Consider the following 20,700-nt stretch of genomic DNA (forward strand, 5'->3'; position numbering starts at 1 on the left):
ACAATTGCGCACCCATGAACACAAAACCTGTTCTGCCCACGTGCTCCCACCAGCCATACCTCCAGCCCAGATTCCGATGGGCCCAGGGGTCTTGGCCTCAGCCCCCTTGCTGGGATTGAGATCTGTGTTCCTCAGTGACTCCCCTGCCTCCCGCACTGTTCCTACCTTAGGTCCAAATCCATGCAGATCCTGTCACCCCTGCCTCAGCTACCTGCCATAGGGCAGTAGAGGTGAGGCCCAGACCGAGAGGGGCAACCCCGAGGGCTGGCAGTGATGGGAGCAGCGCTGCTTGCCCTCAGCAAAACAAGGACTCTAGCCTGCGTGCAGACCCTGTGCACAGCCCTGCCGTGGGCCGAGTACCCCTAAGGAGCCCTGCTGGCTGGGGGAGGACACTTCAGAGCAATGTCTGCTGGCAGGTGTGGATGAGGTGCAGAGCAGGAATAGCCTGGTCCCTGCTGGAGCCTGCAAGAGCCCTGCCCACCCTTGACTGTCTTCATCCCAGGCTTGCCCCTGGGGCCCTCAGGCCTCACAGGCTTGGCCAGTCTGGCCCTCTGCCACTAGCCTCCCCCAAAGAATTCCCTCGCCTGACCAAGCCCGGCTTGTGGGCCCCTAGACAAGTCCCCTTGTCCTGGCACGCCAGTAGCACTTCCAGGTGCTTGCTGACTCCGGGGTACTGGGAGACCTAAGGGACCGCACACAAAGGGGCCTGTCTGCGCTAGAGGCAGGAGACAGAGGCAAGAGCCAGAGGCAGCGCTTGTGGGGGATACCTCTGATCAGGGACCCTGCCCACTGGGAGGGCTGGGCCCCCACAGCAGCTCCTCCTGGTCACCTTCCACCCCAGTGGGGCGCAGCTTCCATCTTCTCCATTATATCCGAGGGCTCCATCACAAGGCCTAGTGGCTCACAGAGTGTGCCTTCTTAAGGAATTTCTCCTCCTCACAGTTTCTGGGGGTTCCAGGGATCCCTGGGGTCTGCTTACCAAACTGCGGGGCGTGTCAGCACATGTAGTCTGTGTGTGCATCCGCATGCAGTGTGTCTAGGTGTGACTCATGCACGTCACGTGTGAGTGCCCCAGCCCCTGTGCTGGGTTCCTGCCAGGCCCCTGCATCTTGATCGTCCTGATCCCACATCTCTCTTTAAGCCACAGCAGAACCATGAGCTGCTGCTGGCCTCTGCCTGCCCATCTCAAACTCCACACCCCCCAACCTTGTGTCCCAGAGACACAGGGACGCTGCAAGTGAGCAATCTCCAAAGGGCCTTTACATGGAAACTCACGTTTAAAAAGCCATGTGTGCAAAACGCATGCAGTTTTTTTGTTTTAGTTTGTTTGTTTTTGAGACGGAGTCTCACTCTATCGCCCAGGCTGGAGTGCAGTGGTGTGATCTCTGCTCACTGCAAGCTCCGCCTCCCGGGTTCAGGTCATTCTCCTGCCTCAGCCTCCTGAGTAGTTAGGACTACAGGTGCCCGCCACCACGCCCGGCTAATTTTTTTGTATTTTTAGTAGAGATGGAGTTTCACCATGTTAGCCAGGATGGTCTCGATCTGACCTCGTGATCTGCCCGCCTCAGCCTCCCAAAGTGCTGGGATTACAGGAGTGAGCCACCGCACCTGGCTGCAATTTTTTGTTTGTTTGTTTTCTTGAGACGGAGTTTCACTCTTGTTGCCCAGGCTGGAGTGCAATGGCGCAATCGCGACTCACTGCAAACTCCACCTCCGGGGTTCAAGCGATTCTCCTGTCGCAGCCTCCTAAGTAGCTGGGATTATAGGCATCCGCCATGACGCCCAGCTAATTTTTGTATTTTTAGTAGAGACGGGGTTTCACCATGTTGGCCACGCTGGTCTCGAACTCCTGACCTCAGCTCATCTGCCTGCCTCAGCCTCCCAAAGTGCTGGGATTACAGGTGTGAGCCACCGCACCCGGCCTAAACACATGCAGTTCTTTACAGAGTTGCTAACATGTATGAGGACCATTTATTGGAAATTCTCTTGCTAACAGTCTAACAGTGGCTGCTCCTTGAGGGCAGAGGTCAGGGTGGGGCATGGCCAGCTGCCCCCCCATCTCTCTTCCTGGGCAGCAGGTGGGTTCTGCCTGCAGACTGCCCTTGTGGGTGTCTGATGAGCTGTGTGCCCAGGCCAGTGAGCAACCTGGGTCTGCCCTAAGGCAGGGATCAAGAGGGAGACTCCATGAGCTCGCCATGGGACCATCTGAGTCCCCAGGAGCCTGACCATTTCCGGAGCAGCTGCCCTGGCCCTGGCCCTCACACTCATCTTCCCTGGGAAGTCATGGGGTTGGAACCAGGGTCATGTGGTTTTGCCCTGCACTGAGCACAGAGCATCTGAAATGTGGACTTGCTGGATTATCACAATTCCAGCAGACTGTTTTTAGCTTGACCACAAAATATTTCAGCAGTAGCTTCTGAGTTGCCATTTATAAAGACAGCTGGGAGGACAAGGACCCCAGGTGCCACCTGACACGGGCAGAAGCCTAACTGTGGGCTGTTGCCAAAGGCGGAAAGCCCTCGAGGACCAAAGGTGGCAGCACAGCCTGTGGGTGCCCACAACCTCTGTGGGCACCTGGATCTGGACAGAGCTCCCTTCGAGGAGTGAAATCTACATGAATTCTGCACTGTGGTCACAACTGTTTTCAATATTTCTCTTTTTGAGTCCTCAGCAGCATGGTCACCAAGGACCTGTGGTGCAGCCCCCAGCACCATCCCTGCAGAGCCTCGGTGCCCCCACCCTGTGTCCTGTCTGCACAGGGGTCCCTGGGGTTGGTCTTTCCACTCTGTCACTTTGTTCAGTCATATGGAAAGAGAGATATAACTGAAAATGCTTTCTGTGGTACCCAGAAAGTGAGTGTCTCCAAACAGACTGTAATGTAAGATTTTTCTACAATTTAAAATGCATGCAAGAGGCCAGGTATGGTTGTTCATGCCTGTGATCCCAGTACTTAGGGAGGCCTTGGTGGGAGGATTGCTTGAGCTCAGGAGTTCAAGAGCAGCCTGGGCAACATGGCAAGACTCCGTCTCTACTAAAAATACAAAACAGCCGAGCATGGTGGTGGGCACCTGTGGTCCCAGCTACTTGAGAGGATCGCTTGAGCCCGGGAGTCAGAGGTTGCAGTAAGCGGAGATCACGCCACTGCACTCCAGCCTGGGTGACAGAGCGAGACTCCATCTCATAAATAAACAAATAAATAAAATGCAAGGTCAAAAGAAATAATCTCCTATACCAAACTAGGTACTCACAAAAAAATTTTTAATTAAAAATAAATAATCTCCTTTGTGTAGGGCAAAAGTTCACTGTTCACCCAGGCCTAGTTAACACCCAACTGTGCCCAGCATTGGCAGCTGCCCTCCTACCATGGAGACCCACACTCCCACAAGTCTCGGATTGTGACCCCCATGTCATGAAGGCCCCTTATCCTACAGACCAAAACTTCCTGACCGGGCAGGTAGCACAGATCGGCCACTGAGATGCGTGGAGGCACCTGGTGTACCCCGGTCACAACCCCAGGTGGGGAAAAATGCAGGACGGAGGTTGTCTACCTGGAGCAGGTCGCTGAGGTCCAGGAGCATGTCTGCAGCAGGAGTCAAGGATCCTGTCGAGTGGCTGGCAAGCTCAGGTTACTCGCCCACCTTCAAATGGGCAGGACCGCAGGACTGCACCTCCAGGGAGCTGGAGTCACCCCTCCAAATATAAGCTCCACCTTTGATCAGGAAGGAAAGGTGGGATGGAAGCGAGGCGCGGCACGCTCAGGCCTCATTAGAACCTCCCAGCCCAGGCACAAGTGAGACTTCTGTGAACCCAGTACCAGGACAAGGGACTGCAAGGAACGTGGAGCTGGGTCGGGAGAACCAGAAATGGTGGGGGCTTCCATCTGATCCTGGAGAGAGCGTGCACCCCCACACACCTGCCTGCCCAGTCAGGTGCCCACTGTATGGTGGACCTGCTGCCCACATACAGCACAGAAGAGACAGTGGCACTCATGCTCCATCCCAAGGGCACTTGCTGAGCACCTATCAGGTGTCAGGCAGGCAGTCTTCCTGGGAGACAGAAACATAGACCTGGGGCCCCCTTGGTGAGTAGTGAGCCTGCAGGCACCACTGGGGGCTGTGCTCAAGAGACAGGTGTGGGGACCCCGCACAGGACCTGTCCTCGCTCAGATGAACAAATAGGACCAAGAATGTATCCTAAGTGATTCAAAACTCAGATGGATACATAAGTTATCAAACACAAGTCACTGGTTAACACAACCTGCCAGACAGCTGAAGTGCACATCACTCATGGGCCCACTGTAGCTTCAAGAAGTCACTAAGGACACCTCCTGGAGCTGGATCAGGAGTCCAGAGCAGGCGTCCAAAGGAAGATCCCCGGGACCAGAGCAGCAAAGCTCCACCATGCAAGAACCTCGCAAGCAGTCAGATGGTTAGGACGCCAGCCCACTCATCCACGCCCTGGGCTGGAGGCCCCTGACCTCTCTTGCAACTCCATGCAGAACAGCAAGGCCTCCCGCCCTAAGAAGGCGCCAGGGCTGGGCACAGGGGCATTCCGACACAGAGCAGAACCCCCAGGACGGCTGGGACGTGAGCGGTGAGGCCCGTGAACAAAGGTGCATCTGAAGGCAGGCAGTCCCGGAGGGCCGAGACGATGGGCAGGACCGACTGCGGCACAGCCAACAGCCTCACAAGAGGCACTATGAGAAGACTGGCGGCAGAGGTGGGGCCAGTGACATCAAAGGAAACCAGTAAGAACTACCTGGGGAAACGCCCGTGACAGCCAACACACACGAACGGGAAAAACAAATGAGGCCAGAAGGCTACCCGCTGTGTGACTCCAAGCATATACCTTCCGGAAAAGGCAGAACTATGGAGACAGCATTAGGTCAGTGGCCACCAAGGGCTGGGGAAAGGCAGGGTGGGTGGGCCGAGAGGAGGGTTCCAGGACACTGCAGCCGTGCACCACTCCGCACTGGTGGGTTCACATATTGCATGTTTGTGAAAACCCATACAAGGCACAGCACCAAGAGTGAACCTCAGTGTGAACTGTGGACTTTTCTTACCAAGAACTTGGCAAGACGGGCTCATCAACCCTAACAAATGGACCAGCTAACACAAGATGGCAATAACGCAGGGAAACCGGGGATTGAAGGGGTGTATGGGAACTCTGTACTTTCTACACAATTTTTCTGTAAACTAAGACTGCTCTAAGAAATGAACTCTATTGGGCCGGACGCGGTGCCTCACGCCTGTAAATCCCAGCACTTCGGGAGGCCGAGGCGGGTGGATCACGAGGTCAGGAGATCGAGACCATCCTGGCTAACATGGTGAAACCCCGTCTCTACTAAAAATACAAAACAATTAGCCGGGTGTGTTGGCGGACGCCTGTAGTCCCAGCTACTTGGGAGGCTGAGGCAGGAGAATGGTATGAACCCAGAAGGGGGAGCTTGCAGTGAGCCAAGATCACGCCACTGCACTCCAGCCTGGGCGACAGAGCGAGACTCCGTCTCAAAAAAAAAAAAAAAAAAAGAAATGAACTCTAAGGCCAGGCACAGTGGCTCACGCCTGTAATCCCAACACTTTGGGAGGCTGAGGTGGGAGGATCACCTGAGGTCAGGAGTTTGAGACCAGCCTGGCCAACATGGTGAAACCCCGTCTCTACTAAAAATACAAAAATTACCCAGGGGTGGTGGCGGGCGCCTGTAATCCCAGCTACTTGGGAGGCTGAGGTGGGAGAATTGCTTGAACCCAGGAAGCAGAAGTTGCAGTAAGCAAATATCGCACCACTGCACTCCAGCCTGGGCAACAGAGCGAGACTCAGTCTCAAAAAAAAAGAACTCTATTTAAATAAGAAAAAGAATAAAGGCCAAAATAAAAAAAAGGCAAAACAATTCAACAGAAGCTTCATGAAAACAAAAAAAAATAGCCAACAAGCACATGAAAAAGAACTCAACCGCATTAATCATCAGAAATGCAAACAGAACTGTGACAATGCCACAAGCCCACGACGTCACTGAATGCCGGTGAGGATGTGGGGCAAGCACAGCTCACCCATGCTGCTGATGGAAGCGTGAAGTGGTACAACCACCTTGGGAAAAGGCCTGGAAGTTTCTTACAAAACTAAACACACACCTCTGACCCACGTATTCCACTCCTAGGTATTTACCCAAGAGAAATAAAAACAGATGTCAGCCAGGTGCAGTGGCTCACACCCATAATCCCAGCACTTTAGGAGGCTGAGGCCAGCAGATCACCTAAGCCCAGGAGTTCAAGACCGGCCTGGGCAACACAGTGAGACCCTGTTTCTACAAAAAAAATCCAAAAATTAGCCGGGTATGGTGACAAACACTTATTGTCCCAGCTACTCAGGAGGCTGAGGCAGGAGGATTGCTTGCACCCAAGAGGTCAAGGTTGCAGTGAGCTGTGATTGCACCACTGCACTCAGCTGGGGCCCCAGAGTGAGACTCTGTCTCTAAAAAGAAATATGTCCACAAAAAAACTTGTAGAAGAATATTCATAGCAGCTTCATTCAGAACAGCCAAAAATGGGGAGCAGTCCAGGTGTCCATTAATACAAGAATACTCTGGCTTGTATTCACACAGCAATACCACTCACCATACAAAACACCATGGGCGCCTCTCAAAACCATGTCCACTGGACACGGGGCTCACGCCTGCAATACCAGCACCTTGGGAGGCCAAGGCAGGCAGTCGCTTGAGGCCAGGAGTTTGAGACCAGCCTGGCCTACATAGCAAAACCCTGTCTTTACTAAAAATACAAAAGATTAGCTGGACATGGTGGCGTGCCCCTGTAGTCCCAACTACTTGAGAGGCTAAGGCATGAGAATCGCTTGAACCCAGGAGACAGAGGTTGCAGTAAGCTGAGATGCAACCACTGCACTCAGCCTGGGCGACAGAGCTACATTCTGTCACCAAAAAAAAAAAAAAGCATGTGAAGTGACAGGGCACAGATCATATGATTCTACTTATAGGGCATTCTAGAACAGGCACAACTGGTCTGTAGTGGAAGGAAATGGACACAGCGGTCGCCTTTTGCGGGGCTGGGACTGCTGGAAGGGGCATGAGGCCTGTCCACAGAGCCCTGCTCTGGGCTGACGGGTGACTGTTTGTCAGAACTCTCCAGATGGAGCAATTAGGGCCTGTGCATCTCACTTTATGCCAACTTTACCTTCAGAGGAGAAAAAGATCCAGGAACGATGCTCACCCCTATTCAGCTGATGGTCTGCCTGCTGAAGGGCTGTGTGAAGTACACAGACGTCTGCAACTTGCCTTGAAATGTGCCAAAAAATAAGACGGTGAGGGCAGCATAGCTTTGGGGAGCGGACCACAAGTGTGAGCGAGGGACTCCACAACTCACTTCAACTTTGCAGGTGTTCACATTTTTTTTTTTTTTTTTTTTTTTTTTTTGAGACGAAGTCTTGCCCAGTCGCCCAGGCTGGAGTGCAATGGTACAATCTTGGATCAGTACAACCTCTGCCTACCAGGTTCAAACAATTCTCCTGCCTCAGCCTCCCAAGTAGCTGGGACTACAGGCATGCACCACCATGCCTGGTTAATTTTTTTTGTATTTTTAGTAGAGACGGGGTTTCACCATGTTGGCCGAGCTTGTCTCAAACTCCTGACCTCAGGTGATCTGCTCACCTCAGCCTCCCAAAGTGCTGGGATTACAGACATAAGCCACCAAGCTCCGCAGAAAATTTTCTTAATAAAACAATGGGATAAGTGTGTACGTTTTTAAAAGGAGCTTCGAATTAAACATTTAACGAAGTTAAAATGACTGCTTTCCTTGAAATGAAAATCACCTGGCACTTGATCCGCATTCACCTGGCTCTATCAGGCGCTTTCAGGGAAGTTTCCAGACGATGGAAGCTCAATTATGTGTTTCCCTTAGGAGGATATCACATTCCCTCTGGCCAATCCCAGGAGGGCCCATTAATGCCTTTGGGGCCCAGCCTACAGGTCCCCCAGCTAGTGAGCTCCCGGGGCTCTGGAAGCTCTGTGTCCAGCATGGCCGGTACCTGTGTCCTCCCAGCAGCCCCTCCCTTTTGCTGAGCAGCTGCTTCTGACCATCTGGGAATCAGAAAAAAGTCTGCAGAGAAGAGGCCCTGTCTGCGGCCCCCAGGGTGCGAAAGCCTGGATTCTGCCAGCTGGGGCCTCTTTTTGCCTCCCTTCTGGCCCCTGCCATGCTGTGCCGGGTGGTCTTCTGCTCGGTGCAGCTGAGTGCCAGTCAAAGGAGAGATGCGTGAGCACCATGGAGGGCGGGTGACACGATGCCCTCAAAGGGCACCAGACATTCCTGAGTGCGGCAGAGGCCCACGCGAGGCTCCCATCAGCAGATGACAAGGCCCAGAAACGGTCCAGTCATGACGGTGCAGCCCTGCACCCCACTGCTGTGCCATCAAACTGCCCCGGCTCCAGGAACCAACCAGGCTTCCCCACCACAGCTGTGGAAAACACAGCGAGGGGCCACTCCACTGTGAAGAGGATGGGGAAACTGAGGCCACCCACACCCTGGCTGGCTGCACGATGCTTGCAGGGAGAAAAACTGCAGATGGGTCCTGACTCAAACAGACACATTTTCCTTAAGTGGAAAAGTTTGCAGAGATTTAAATAAGGCAGAACTAAAACTTAAAAAAACAAGAAATTTCTCTCAACGGCCTCACATACAAATGCTCTTACTGGATACCCAAAGAGAGAAACAAGGGAAACTGTTCTTGTATATACAGCCCCATAGAAAGGGCTGTGTCCACAACAGTCAGCAGTGGAGGGGCCAGCAGGGGCCCCACCCTGAGTGGACACCAGCATTCCCGGCCCCATGGGACTGGAGAGGGGGACTGCGGTGCCCACATGGTGTGAGGACCAAGGAGCGAAACCCACACCTTCTGGAGAATGATGCCCAGCACTGCACCGGCCCATGGCTCACTGCCCCTACCCAATGCCACTCGCCTTCTGCAGGCCCCTCCTGCTCTGAGTGCTCCTCACTGGCAGCCAACACCACCTGGCACAGGAACACACGGCCCAGCCGAAGCTCCGTGTAGAGCAGCAGCGCCCAGCCCCGCCCCACCAAGGACAAGGCCCCGGCAGCACTCAGCATACAACAGCACTCAGTGGCTGACCAAGCACCCACACAGGAGCCTGGCAGGCAGACTGAGCATCCTCAGGCCCCACACATGCCTGGACGGGGCTCTGATGGATCCTGGCTTGGAATGGGGTCACTCACCCCAGAGCTCAGATGCCCTCAGCACCCCGAGAGCAGGACCGATCAAGACCCAGGGCCCAGGTCATGAGCAGCCCTGCCCTCCCGAACTTCGCGGAGACCACCCTGCTCCTCCGCCTGGAGGCGTGGCACAGAGCAGGTGCTCTGGGAGTCCCTGAATGACTGATGCGGGGTGGGAGGTCTGCTGGCTGCCCTTCGTCCAGATACCTCTGACCTCCAGGGAAGAGCCAGTGGGTCATTGCTGGGCCTTGCCCATCCCCTGCACAGTGACCAAATCTCTGAGCCACTGCTGGCTGCCACACCCCACAGTGGGCTCCTGTGTGCAGTACACCCTGAATAATCTAGCACCTCACCGCTGTCATCATGCATGGCCTCTGTAAAGTTCAAGGGTACCCAGGTGCCTTCTCAAAGCTCCCTGCTCTGAAGACTGAGCCTCCCACAGAGCTGGGAGCCTGGCTCTGTCCCAGCCACACTGAGGTGGTCCCACGGATAATGCAGCTGCTATCCAGGCAGTCACCTGACACTCCCAGCCCCTGGCTTTCAAGCACACACATGCAACCAGGCACATGGATGGCCCCAGGAGGAGCTGAGTGGCACGGGTGTAAGGTGCAGTATCTCAGCTCGGGCCTCCTTCCAGTTCTCACCAATTCTAATGAGCTGTCATAGTCTGGCAGTGCCAGGCCAGGACTGCCTGAGGACAGGAGTTCAAGACCAGCCTGGACAACATAGCGAGACCCCATTTCTATTTAAAAAAAAAAAAAGTGGCTGGGCACGGTGGCTCATGCCTGTAATCCCAGCACTTTGGGAGGCCGAGGTGGGCAGATGACAATGTCAGGAGTCCGAGACCAGCCTGGCCAATATGGTGAAACCCTATCTCTACTAAAAATACAAAAGTTAGCCAGGCATGGTGGTGGGCACCTATAATCCCAGCTACTCAGGAGGCTGAAGCAGGAGAATCGCTTGAACCCGGGAGGCAGAGGTTGCAGTGAGCCGAGATGGCACCACTGCACTCCAGCCTGGGCGACAGAGTAAGACTCCATTAAAAAAAAAAAAAAAAAAAAAGTAGGAGCCTAGTGCTCACAGTCTCACTTGGCAAGGGAAGATAGAGTTTACAGTTCAGTGGCTTCCGAGCCAGCCAGATGCAAGGGGCCAAGCTGCCAAGAGAAGAGGAAGCAACTTCAACAAGCGAGCAGGGCACAGTGCACTTAGTCCCTTCACGGCAGCTGCCGCCCCTGGAGCCACAGGCACCAGGCTGAGGCCCACCAAGCCCAGAAGTCAGCTCTGAAAGGCAAAAGAGCCGAGCAGGAAGTTCTGCAGTCCCGAGGTGCCAGGAAGGAATACCTGGGTCCTGCCACAATCCTTCAGCTGGGAACCAAGACGGACCAGCAGCAACTGGATCAGAGTGAGCTACCTGCGTGCTCTCTGCTTGCTCAAGAAAAGTTAAATTCTCGGCCAGGCGTGGTGGCTCACGCCTGTAATCCCAGCACTTTGGGAGGCCGAGGCGGGTGGATCACGAGGTCAGGAGATCAAGACCATCCTGGCTAACACGGTGAAACCCCGTCTCTACTAAAAATACAAAAAAAATTAGCCGGGCATGGTGGCGGGTGCCTGTAGTCCCAGCTACTCGGGAAGCTGAGGCAGGAGAATGGAATGAACCCGGGAGGCGGAGCATGCAGTGAGCTGAGATTGTGCCACTGAACTCCAGCCTGGGCGACAGAGCGAGACTACATCTCAAAAAAAAAAAAGAAAAAAATTGGGTGTGGTGGCGCATACCTGTAGTCCTAACTACTATGGAGGCTGAGGTGAGAGGATTGCTCGAGCCTGGGAGGTCAAGGCTGCAGCGAGCTGTGATTGCACCACTGCACTCCAGCCTGGGCAACACAGCGATATTCCATCTCTTAAAAAAAAAATTAAGAAGTTAGTAGGTGGGTTCAACACCTGATTAGACACAGCCAAAGAAAGGATGAGCAAAAGACGAGAGAAAGGCTAATATACTGGAGTCCCAGAACAGGAAGAGAGAGTGGAGCAGAAACTTTATTTGAAAAGATACTACCCAAGATGTCTCCAATGTAGACGAAAGACATCAAGTCATAAGTTCTATTTATCCTTTTCTTTGTTTTTTTTTTTTTTTTTTTTGGCTTTTTTTTTTAGAGACAGGATCTCACTTTGTCGCCCAGGCTGGAATGCATTGATGTCATCACAACTCACTGCAGCCTTGACCCCTGAGCTTAAGTGATCCTCCTGCCTCAGCCTCCTGAGTAGCTGGGACTACAGGTGTGCACCACCACACCTGGCTAATTTTTTTTTATTAGCCTAGGCTGGTCCTAAACTCCTGGCCTCAAGTGATCCACCCACCTCAGCCTCCCAAAGCACTGGGATTACACCCATAAGCTACCACACCCAGCCAAGTCACAAATCCTTGAACTTCTACAAAAAATAATCTGGATAAATACAAAGAAAACCACAGCTAGGTACATCAGAGTCAAACTGCCAAATCCAAACACAAAAATGTTTCTTAAAAGCAGGTAGTGGGCCGGGTGCAGTGGTTCACGCCTGTAATCCCAGCACTTTGGGAGGCTGAGGTGGGCAGATCACCTGATGTCAGGAGTTTGAGACCAGCCTGGCCAACATGGTGAAACTCCGTTTCTACTAAAAATACAAAAATTAGGTGGGCATGGGCCGGGCATAGTGGCTCACACCTGTAATCCCAGCAGTATTGGGAGGCTGAGGCGGGTGGATCACGAGGTCAGGAGATCGAGACCATCCTGGCTAACACAGTGAAACCCCTTCTCTACTAAAAATACAAAAACAAAATTAGCCAGGCGTGGTGGCGGGCACCTGTATTCCCAGCTACTCGGGAGGCTGAGGTGGGAGAATGGTGTGAACCCGGGAGGCGGAGCTTGTAGTGAGCCGAGATCACGCCACTGCACTCCAGCCTGGGCGACAGAGCAAGACTCCGTCTCAAAAAAAAAAAAAAAAAAAAAATTAGCCGGGCATGGTGGCATGCACCTGTAATCCCAGCTACTCGGGAGGCTGAGGCAGGAGAATCACTTGAACCCAGAAGGCGGAGGTTGCAGTGAGATGAGATCACGTCACTGCACTCCAGCCTGGGTGAGGCAGCGAGACGCTGTCTCAAAAAAAACAAAACAAACAAAAAAACATGTGATGTAATGAAACTCACCTAGAGAGAAATTTATAGCCTCGAGTGCTTATGTTAGAAAAAACAGGCCAGATACAGTAGCTCACACCTGTAATCCCAACACTTTGGGAGTCCAAGGTGAGAAGATAACTAGAACCCAGGAGTTTGAGACCAGCCTGGGCAATACAGTGAGACCCCATCTCTAGTGCACCTATGGTCCTGGCTACTTGGGATGCTGAGGCGAGAGGGTCGCCTGAGCCAAGGAGTTGGAGGCTGAAACTCCTCCACAGCAGTACAGCCTGGGAGAACAGAGCAAGATCCTGTTTCTAAAAAATTTTTTAAAATTAATCAGTGTTATTTACATTAAGTAACAGATTAAGGGGAAAATGTACATGAAAAAATCATACCAATAAATACATTAAAAGCATGTGTTTGATAAAATTCAGTGTTTTTCGTGACAAAAACTCTTGGAAAATTAGAAAGCAAGGTAACATCCTCAAGCTGATAGAGTCCTATACACAAAAGTCTACCGCAGATACATACAGCGAAGGGCAGAAAACACCCCTCCCAGGACAGGAGAGAGCCAGGCACATCTCCCTCCCCAGGACAATGCTGAGTCCTTGGCATACAAAAGGCAGGACAAATAGATGAGAGGTGTGTGGGTTAGAAAGGAAGAACCAAGGCCGGGCGGGGGGGCTCACACCTAGAATCCCAGCACTTTGGGAGACTGAGGGGGGTGGATCACTTGAGCTCAGAAGTTTGAGACCAGCTTGGACAATATAGCAAAACCCTGTCACTACAAAAAGTACAAAAATTAGCCAGGGGTGGTGGTGTATGCCTGTAGTCCAGCTACACGGGAGGCTGAGGTGGGAGGATCACTTGAGCCTGGGAGGCAGAAGCTGCAGTGAGCCAAGACTGTGCCACTGCACTCCAGCCTCGGTGATCAAGTGAGATCCTGTCTCATGAAAAAAGTGAAAAGAAAGAAGCAGAACTGGCATTATGAGCAGCAGACACAGTTGTGTGCATTAAAGGAGAGACTCCAACACTCAAACAGTAAGATTGACAATTGAATTTGGTAGGAATGATGTATTAATAATGTCAACATACAAAACTCAGCTAAACCTCTGCTATGCCAGCAATAAGACACCACTGACAAGGGGCCCACACGGGCCCGCGCTGGGTGTGCCCGTGTTTCCAGGTCAGCCTTTCGGAAGTCTGAAATGGCAATTTTTTTTTTTTTTTTTTTTTTTTTGAGACAGGGGCTCACTCTACTGCCTAGGCTGGAGTGTAGTGGTGCGATCATGGCTCACTGCAGCCTCGATCTCCTGGGTTTAAGCGATGCTCCCACCTCAGCCTCCCCAGTAGGTGAGAGAGACCACAGGTGCACACCACCAGCCGGGTTTTTTTTTTTTTTTTTTTTTTTTTTTGTAGAGACAGCGTTTCACCATGTTGCCCAAGCTGGTCTCAAACTCCTGGACTCAAGCAATCCTCCTGCCTGGGCCTCCCAAAGTGATGGGATTTACAGGCGTGAGCCACTGTGCCTGACCTGAAATGCCAACTTCTTCATGCCTGATGATGTATGCACCATTTGATTTCCTCATCAGCCATCCTGATACCTGCTTCTGACCACTTAAAATGTGGGCACCATTTGATTTCCTCATCAGCCACCCTGATACCTGCTTCTGACCACTTAAAATGTGTGCACCATTTGATTTCCTCATCAGCCACCCTGATACCTGCTTCTGACCACTTAAAATGTGTGCACCATTTGATTTCCTCATCAGCCACCGATACCTGCTTCTGACCACTTAAAATGTGTGCACCATTTGATTTCCTCATCAGCCACCGATACCTGCTTCTGACCACTTAAAATGTGTGCACCATTTGATTTCTTCATCAGCCACCCTGATACCTTCTTCTGACCACTTAAAATGTTATAAATGCCCTGTCCTTGAGGAGGCAGCAGAGGGAGAGGAGCAGGAACAAGGGGGCCTGGTGGCAGAACGAGGTGCTGGCCAGAACAGGGGGGCAGAGAAGTGTGGGCTCTGAAAGCCCATCCCAGACCCCGGAATGGAATAAGCTGAATGCACATGGCCCCTGCTGACCTGAACGCACGTTTCTGCAACCTGAGAGAGGAGCTGGGTCTGAAGGGAGTGTGGCGGCCAGGCACGCCATGGAGGCTGAGGCTGGCAGGCCATGGAAGCTGGGCATGCTCTCTGCAGACCTACGTGGGGACAGGTGATGGCACCATCCACAGTGCTGGCCCCAGGGCTCGGATGCCCTCTAGGGCTCACCAGCCTGTTACCATCCCAAGATGCCCTGTCACGTGCAGGCCCAGGGCAGCCTGGCTGCACAGGAACAAATGTCAAAGACCCACAAACCAGCTGTGGGCAAAAGCTGTGATAACAGGTCGAGACACACAGCCAGGAAAAGCACACTGGCCGCAAACTACCTGCTCGGCAATGGCAGAGGTGCTCATTCCAGCTGAGTCTCTGCCTGGCATATCCAGGTCCCACATCTCAGCCCTGCTGCCCAGGCAGCCTCCCTGGGCTGGGAGCCAGGAGCAGACTCAGGCCTGGGGTCAGCCGGGCCTTGCCAGACTGTGGGACTCAGTAGCACTCTGTTCCTCCTCCAGGAATCCGGGACTGGCTGTGTCAGCTGCCAGGCTGCAGGGCCAAGAGAGGAGGTGTGTGTGTGCACAGCCCCCGGCACTTTCGGTTGATAGTGGACACACCTGAGGAGCGGGCAACAATGAAGGGTGGGCAGGAGGAGGAAAAAGCTTGGATGTTCTTAAATCAAGCCCTTGTTCCTTCTGAGAGAGGACTTCTTGTATCCAGCCCTGGGCTCAGGGCACTGTTCCCACCCATGGGCTGGACGATGTGATAGGAGGATCCTGGGGGGCCTCTCCTGGGGTGGGGGCCATGCACCCCACAACGTGAGCTCACTGCACAGGACCCTCTACGTCCTGCTGATGGCAGGGTGGGGGTGGGGTGGTGGGTGCTGTTGCACCCTGGCTAAAGGGGGCAAGTCCAGAAGGTGAGCGGGAGCTGCGCAGGCAGCAGGGCTGGGCCAAGCAGCCCTGTCTCAGAGAAGAGAGCCTGGCTGCACACACCCTCTCCTGGGGGGATTTTCTGTGGAAGGGAAGTGGGTGGAGCTATTGAGGAAACTGAGGCAGCACATGAGCCCAGCCAGCCAGCTGGGGCTGCAGGAGGCGAGGACAGCGGCCAGAGCCAATGCAGGTCAGCAGGGAGGGAGAAGGCACAGGGGCAGGAGAAAACAAGGAGGGCGGTGAGAGATGGAGACATGTCCAGGATGGCTCTGGGGGCTCTGGCTGGCAGGCCTAGGGCGCGGTGCTGCCAGCAACCTGAAGGGAGGGCAGAGCGGGACATGCTACACCTGGCCTGACCCACTTCCCTCTAAAGCACCGGCAAAGCAGGGATGGGCTGGGATGTGAGGGCTACAGCTACCCGAGACTGGCCCGGAGCATCCTCTGAGGATGCTGAAGGAAGCCCCACCAGGCCACCAGCAGCCAGAGGGGATAGAGTGCGGCCTCCCGTGAGCACAGCCCTGTTCCAAGCTGTTTTGTCCTTAGCAGCTTTACAAGGTACAAGTTCGTGCCACAAACCTGCCTGTTCACAGTGCACCGGGCAGTGGGTTTTCGTATATCCCCAGAGCTGAGCAACCATCACAAGGATCTAATTTTAGAACGTGTGGGGGACACGGGGTGGCTTCCTGGATGCTGCCGCTGTGAGCACTGTGCGTGAGCCTCGGTGGGGACACAGGTACTCTTTTCCCTTGGGCACACACCTGGTAGGAGGATTGCTGGGGCGTGTGGGAACTTTATGGCTAAAGGTGGTCCTGCCAGGCTCAGAGGCAGCCCCGGCAGTGCCACAGGACTGCTCTCCATCCTGCCTGTCATCACCCCATGAGGGCCCATGTCCCAGGGCATCTGTCCCCCCACAGGAGGCCCGGTGAGGCAGCAGCACAGATGCGGTGCCACCCCACCTTGCTGACGCCAGGGTCCCAGTGCCGGCCTGCACCCTAGGCCCTGCTCCACAGCGGTCCCCACACAGCTCCTACAAACACAAGCGAGGCGGAGCCATGGGCTGACCCTGGGCTCTGCTCAGCTTCTCTCTCAGGGCCTTGGTCTGCCTCTAATAGAGCAGGATTGGAGCAGGCCTCTCAGTGGGACCCCAGGGTGGAGCTGGGGCGAGCAGACAGCAGGTGGGGCCAGCAGGGACACGGGTGTGGGCTCTGTTTCTCAGCCTGCAGTGGGCTGCCTGGGCACTTTGCATCATCCCTATCCCTAAAGGCACGTGTGTGCTTTAAACACTTTTACGCAGAAATGACAAATTTCAAAATGTTAAAAGGACTTTTTTTTTTTTTGAGACGGAGTCTCGCTCTGTCGCCCAGGGTGGAGTGCAGTGGCACGATCTCGGCTCACTGGAAGCTCCGCCTCCTGGGTTCCCGCTATTCTCCTGCCTCAGCCTCCCCAGTAGCTGGGACTACAGGTGCCTGCCACCATGCCCGGCTAATTTTTTTTGTATTTTTAGTACAGACGGGGTTTCACCGTGTTAGACAGGATGGTCTCGATCTCCTGACCTCGTGATCCGCCCACCTAAGCCTCCCAAAGTGCTGGGATTACAGGCGTGAGCCACCGTGCCCAGCCCAAATTTCAAAATCTTAAAAGGACATTTTAAGGGTTGGGTGCAGTGGCTCATGCTTATAATCCCAGCACTTTGGGAGGCCAGGGCGGGTGGATCACTTGAGGCCAGGAGTTTGAGACCAGCCTGGCCAACACGGCGAAACCCCATCTCTACTAAAAATACAAAAAAATTAGCCAGACACAGTGGTGCACACCTGTAATCCCAGCTACTCAAGAGGCTAAGGCATAAGAATCGCTTGAACCTGGGAGGCAAAGGTTGCAGTAAGCTGAGATACCACCACTGCACTCCAGCCTGGGTGACAGCGCAAGACCCTGTCTGAAAAAAAAAAAAAAAAAAAAAAAAAAAAGTAACATTTTAATGAAAGATCCTGATACTGAGGGTTGCCTGGCCAGAGGCACAGTCAGCAGGCTACCAGCTTGTCATCTCCAGGAGCCCTCCCTACACCCCACTCAAAAGAGAAGCAAGCCACCAGGATCACCTGGCACCCAGGACACCCCTCGAGGGGGACCAACCAGAAAAACAGACCAGGACAGAAAAGAGCTCAAGGTGAGAAGATGCCACACTCAGGAAGACGGGAGATTATAAAAAAGATTCGGGAAACACGTAGAGCTCTTAGAGATGAAAAACATGAAAGAAATGAAACAGCCTGCTGGAAGCTAAAGTTCAGGCGCTGTCCCAAAGCAAAAAGATGGCCACGTGCAAAAGAAGGATGAGATAACCAGATGGGTTCAGTGTGGCAGGCAGAGTAACAGAGAAGAAGGGAGACACATTTAACGACGAATTCAACAGAAGCTCAGGACAGGAGGCTGTCAGAGAGCAAAGGCCTGCGGGGCTCACACTGCCGTGAGATTTCTGAACGTGAAGATTAGAGGCAAAGAGCTGAAGCCCCGCAGCTGCACAGCAAGGGCCAGGAGCCAGAGGGCCACAGAACTGCCCAGTGAGAATGCTGGAGGCAAGGCGCAGGCTGGGAGGCAGACGTGTGGCTGGGCACGCCGCGCCCACCAGACACGGGGCAGGGAGGGGGACCACCTTCAGAGGGTCGCAGCTTGGAAGAGGTCCCTCTCCCAGGGAGCCTTTGCAGAAGGTACCTCACAAGATGAGGAGGGTGTGGACCAGGAAGCGGGGCTCCATGCAGGGGAGGTGAAGGGAGCCCCCAGAGAGCAGGGAAAAGATGCAGGTGCACCGCAGGTGTGGACAGCACAGCACAGAGCGGAGGAGGCTGGAAGGCTCTGGGCTCCCCTGTCAACAGGCCGAAGGCAGCTCCTGACCCATGTGCGTGTCTGCAGAGGGCAGCAGTGGGCACAGGACCAGATGCACAGAGACCAGTGCAAGAGAATACCGACACTGGATCTCCACACAAGGCCAAGCTGCACACCGCTGAGGGTTGGCGGCCTCCTCGCCCACTGCCTGCAGTCACGGTATCCATGCACAAGGCCAAGCTGCACACCGCTGAGGGTCGGCAGCCTCTCCACCCACCGCCCACAGTCATGGTGTCCACAGCCGCAGGCACTCAGCGCACGCCTGGCTGCAGCCCACTCAGCAACAGGACCCCACCTGCTTAGGCCAGAGGGCGGCCTGAACTACAGGGGACGTGGAGACAGCACCCAAGGTCCAATAGGTCCACGAATGGGGAGAATCCAGGGCATGATTCTCAGGGACCGACAGAACGCTCGCTCTGCATGCCCAAGGGCTGTGCGAGGAAGGCAGGTGCCCAGCTCCCCAGTTCTTCAATCCAGTAAAAGGAAACCCCAAATTCAGAAAGCCCTGAATCAATGGAAACAGTTCTTCCAATAAGGTGTTTTTCTATTAAAGACAAACACCAAGTCCCAATATTCGAGGGGAGCCAACTAAGCATCAAGATGGGGCCCTCTGGGAGGCTCTCAAACCAAAGGATACGCGGCGTGCCCTCTGTGCGGCAGACCAGGTAGAGGCAGGCAGCGATCACGTGGGCCATCTTCCGGCCGCGGGTCAGGTGCCTGCTCACGGCCATCTTGAAGAAGTTGAAGGCGGTGTCCAGGCAGTGCTGGTTCAGCTGCAGCTGGTTCCCCAGGTGGTGGATGTGGCGCCTCCCTAGGACACAGCACGAGGCAGCTCTTAGCCAAATGTTCCCACAGAACATGAAAAGTATCACATGGCTGCAGTAGCATCTTTAAGAATATAGATTTGTGCTTTTCCTTATAAGTTTCTGAGCTCACTTTTTGTGTGTGGGTTCCAATCACTTTTTATTTACGGACACTGAAATGTGAATTGTCTGTGATCTCCATGGGCCACGAGATCCTGTTCTGCGTGTTTCCCTTCTTTAGTAGGCTCTGGGTGGCGTGTGCGGTGCAGCTGAATGTGCCTCTCTCCAGGGCTCTGGGGTGCGGCGTGTCTGGCAAGGGCTTGGTTTGGGCTGGCTGGCAGGTGCTATGCCCCTGACTGCCCTGGGATACGGTGGGAATGCCCCTTTTCCTACAGCCACATGCCCCAGCGCCACCACCTTCCCCAACCACACAGAGGCTGGGTCAGCCCACCCCTCCCTTCTCAGCAGGGCCCACTCTGCTCAGGCCGGCCCCCGCCAGCCTCTCCTCTAAGAGCCAGCCACCTGGCCTGAGAAAAAGCCAGCCTAGCGCCATCCCCTGCACCTGCTCAGAGGGAGGGCCATGGTGTAGGGAAAAGGAAGAGAAACTAGACTGTTACTCTATGTAGAAAAGGAAGATATAAGAAATTTCATTTTGACCTGTACCCTGAACAATTGCTTTGCCCTGAGATGCTGTTAATCTGTAATTTTGCCCCAGCCACTTTGCCCCAACCTCTTTGCCCCAACCTTGAGTTCACAAAAACATGTGTTGTATGGAATCAAGGTTTAAGGGATCTAGGGCTGTGCAGGATGTGCCTTGTTAACAAAATGTTTACAGGCAGTATGTTTGGTAAAAGTCATTGCCATTCTCTAGTCTCGATAAACCAGGGGCACAATGCACTGCGGAAAGCCGCAGGGACCTCTGCCCTGAAAAGCTAGGTATTGTCCAAGGTTTCTCCCCATGTGATAGTCTGAAATATGGCCTCGTGGGATGAGAAAGACCTGACTGTCCCCCGGCCCGACACCCGTAAAGGTCTGTGCTGAGGAGGATTAGTGAAAGAGGAAAGCCTCTTCCAGTTGAGATAGAGGAAGGCCTCTGTCTCCTACCTGCCCCTGGGAATTGAATGTCTCGGTATAAAACCCGATTGTACATTTGTTCAATTCTGAGATAGGAGAAAAACCGCCCTATGGCAGGAGATGAGACATGCTGCCAGCAATGCTGCCTTGTTATTCTTCACTCCACTGAGATGTTTGGGTGGAGAGAAACATAAATCTGGCTTACATGCACATCCAGGCATAGTACCTCCCCTTGAACTTAATTATGACACAGATTATTTTGCTCACATGTTTTCTGGCTGACCTTCTCCCCACTATCACCCTGCTCTCCTGCCGCATTCTTCCTGCTGAGATAGTGAAAATAATAATCAATAAAAACTGAGGAAACTCAGAAGCCGGTGCCGGTGCAGGTCCTTGGTATGCTGAGCGCCGGTCCCCTGGCCCCACTGTTCTTTCTCTATACTTTGTCTCTGTGTCTTATTTCTTTTCTCAGTCTCTCGTCCCACTTGACGAGATATACCCACAGGCGTGGAGGGGCAGGCC

General features: G+C 53.8%; 1 protein-coding gene across 5 annotated transcripts in view; it reads right to left on the reverse strand.

Annotated features, from left to right (window-relative positions):
- Positions 1 to 20,700, reverse strand: part of BRF1 (BRF1 RNA polymerase III transcription initiation factor subunit) — a 77,869-nt gene that overhangs the window by 32,357 nt on the left and 24,812 nt on the right. For 3 of the 5 annotated variants that reach the window (XM_054449188.2, XM_054449187.2, XM_063652108.1), the window contains exons 3-4: positions 18,939 to 19,112; positions 3,549 to 3,580 (exon numbers count right to left, since the gene is read on the reverse strand). In XM_054449188.2, coding sequence (XP_054305163.1) covers positions 3,549 to 3,580; positions 18,939 to 19,112 — 206 coding nt within the window. Of the gene's footprint in view, positions 1 to 3,548; positions 3,710 to 7,187; positions 7,289 to 11,009; positions 11,511 to 14,827; positions 15,283 to 18,938; positions 19,113 to 20,700 lie in introns of those variants that run through there. The other 2 variants (XM_054449189.2, XM_063652103.1) reach the window with 2 other exon arrangements.

Source organism: Pongo pygmaeus, chromosome 15 (assembly GCF_028885625.2).
Source record: "Pongo pygmaeus isolate AG05252 chromosome 15, NHGRI_mPonPyg2-v2.0_pri, whole genome shotgun sequence".
NCBI classification, from domain to species: Eukaryota; Metazoa; Chordata; class Mammalia; order Primates; family Hominidae; genus Pongo; species Pongo pygmaeus.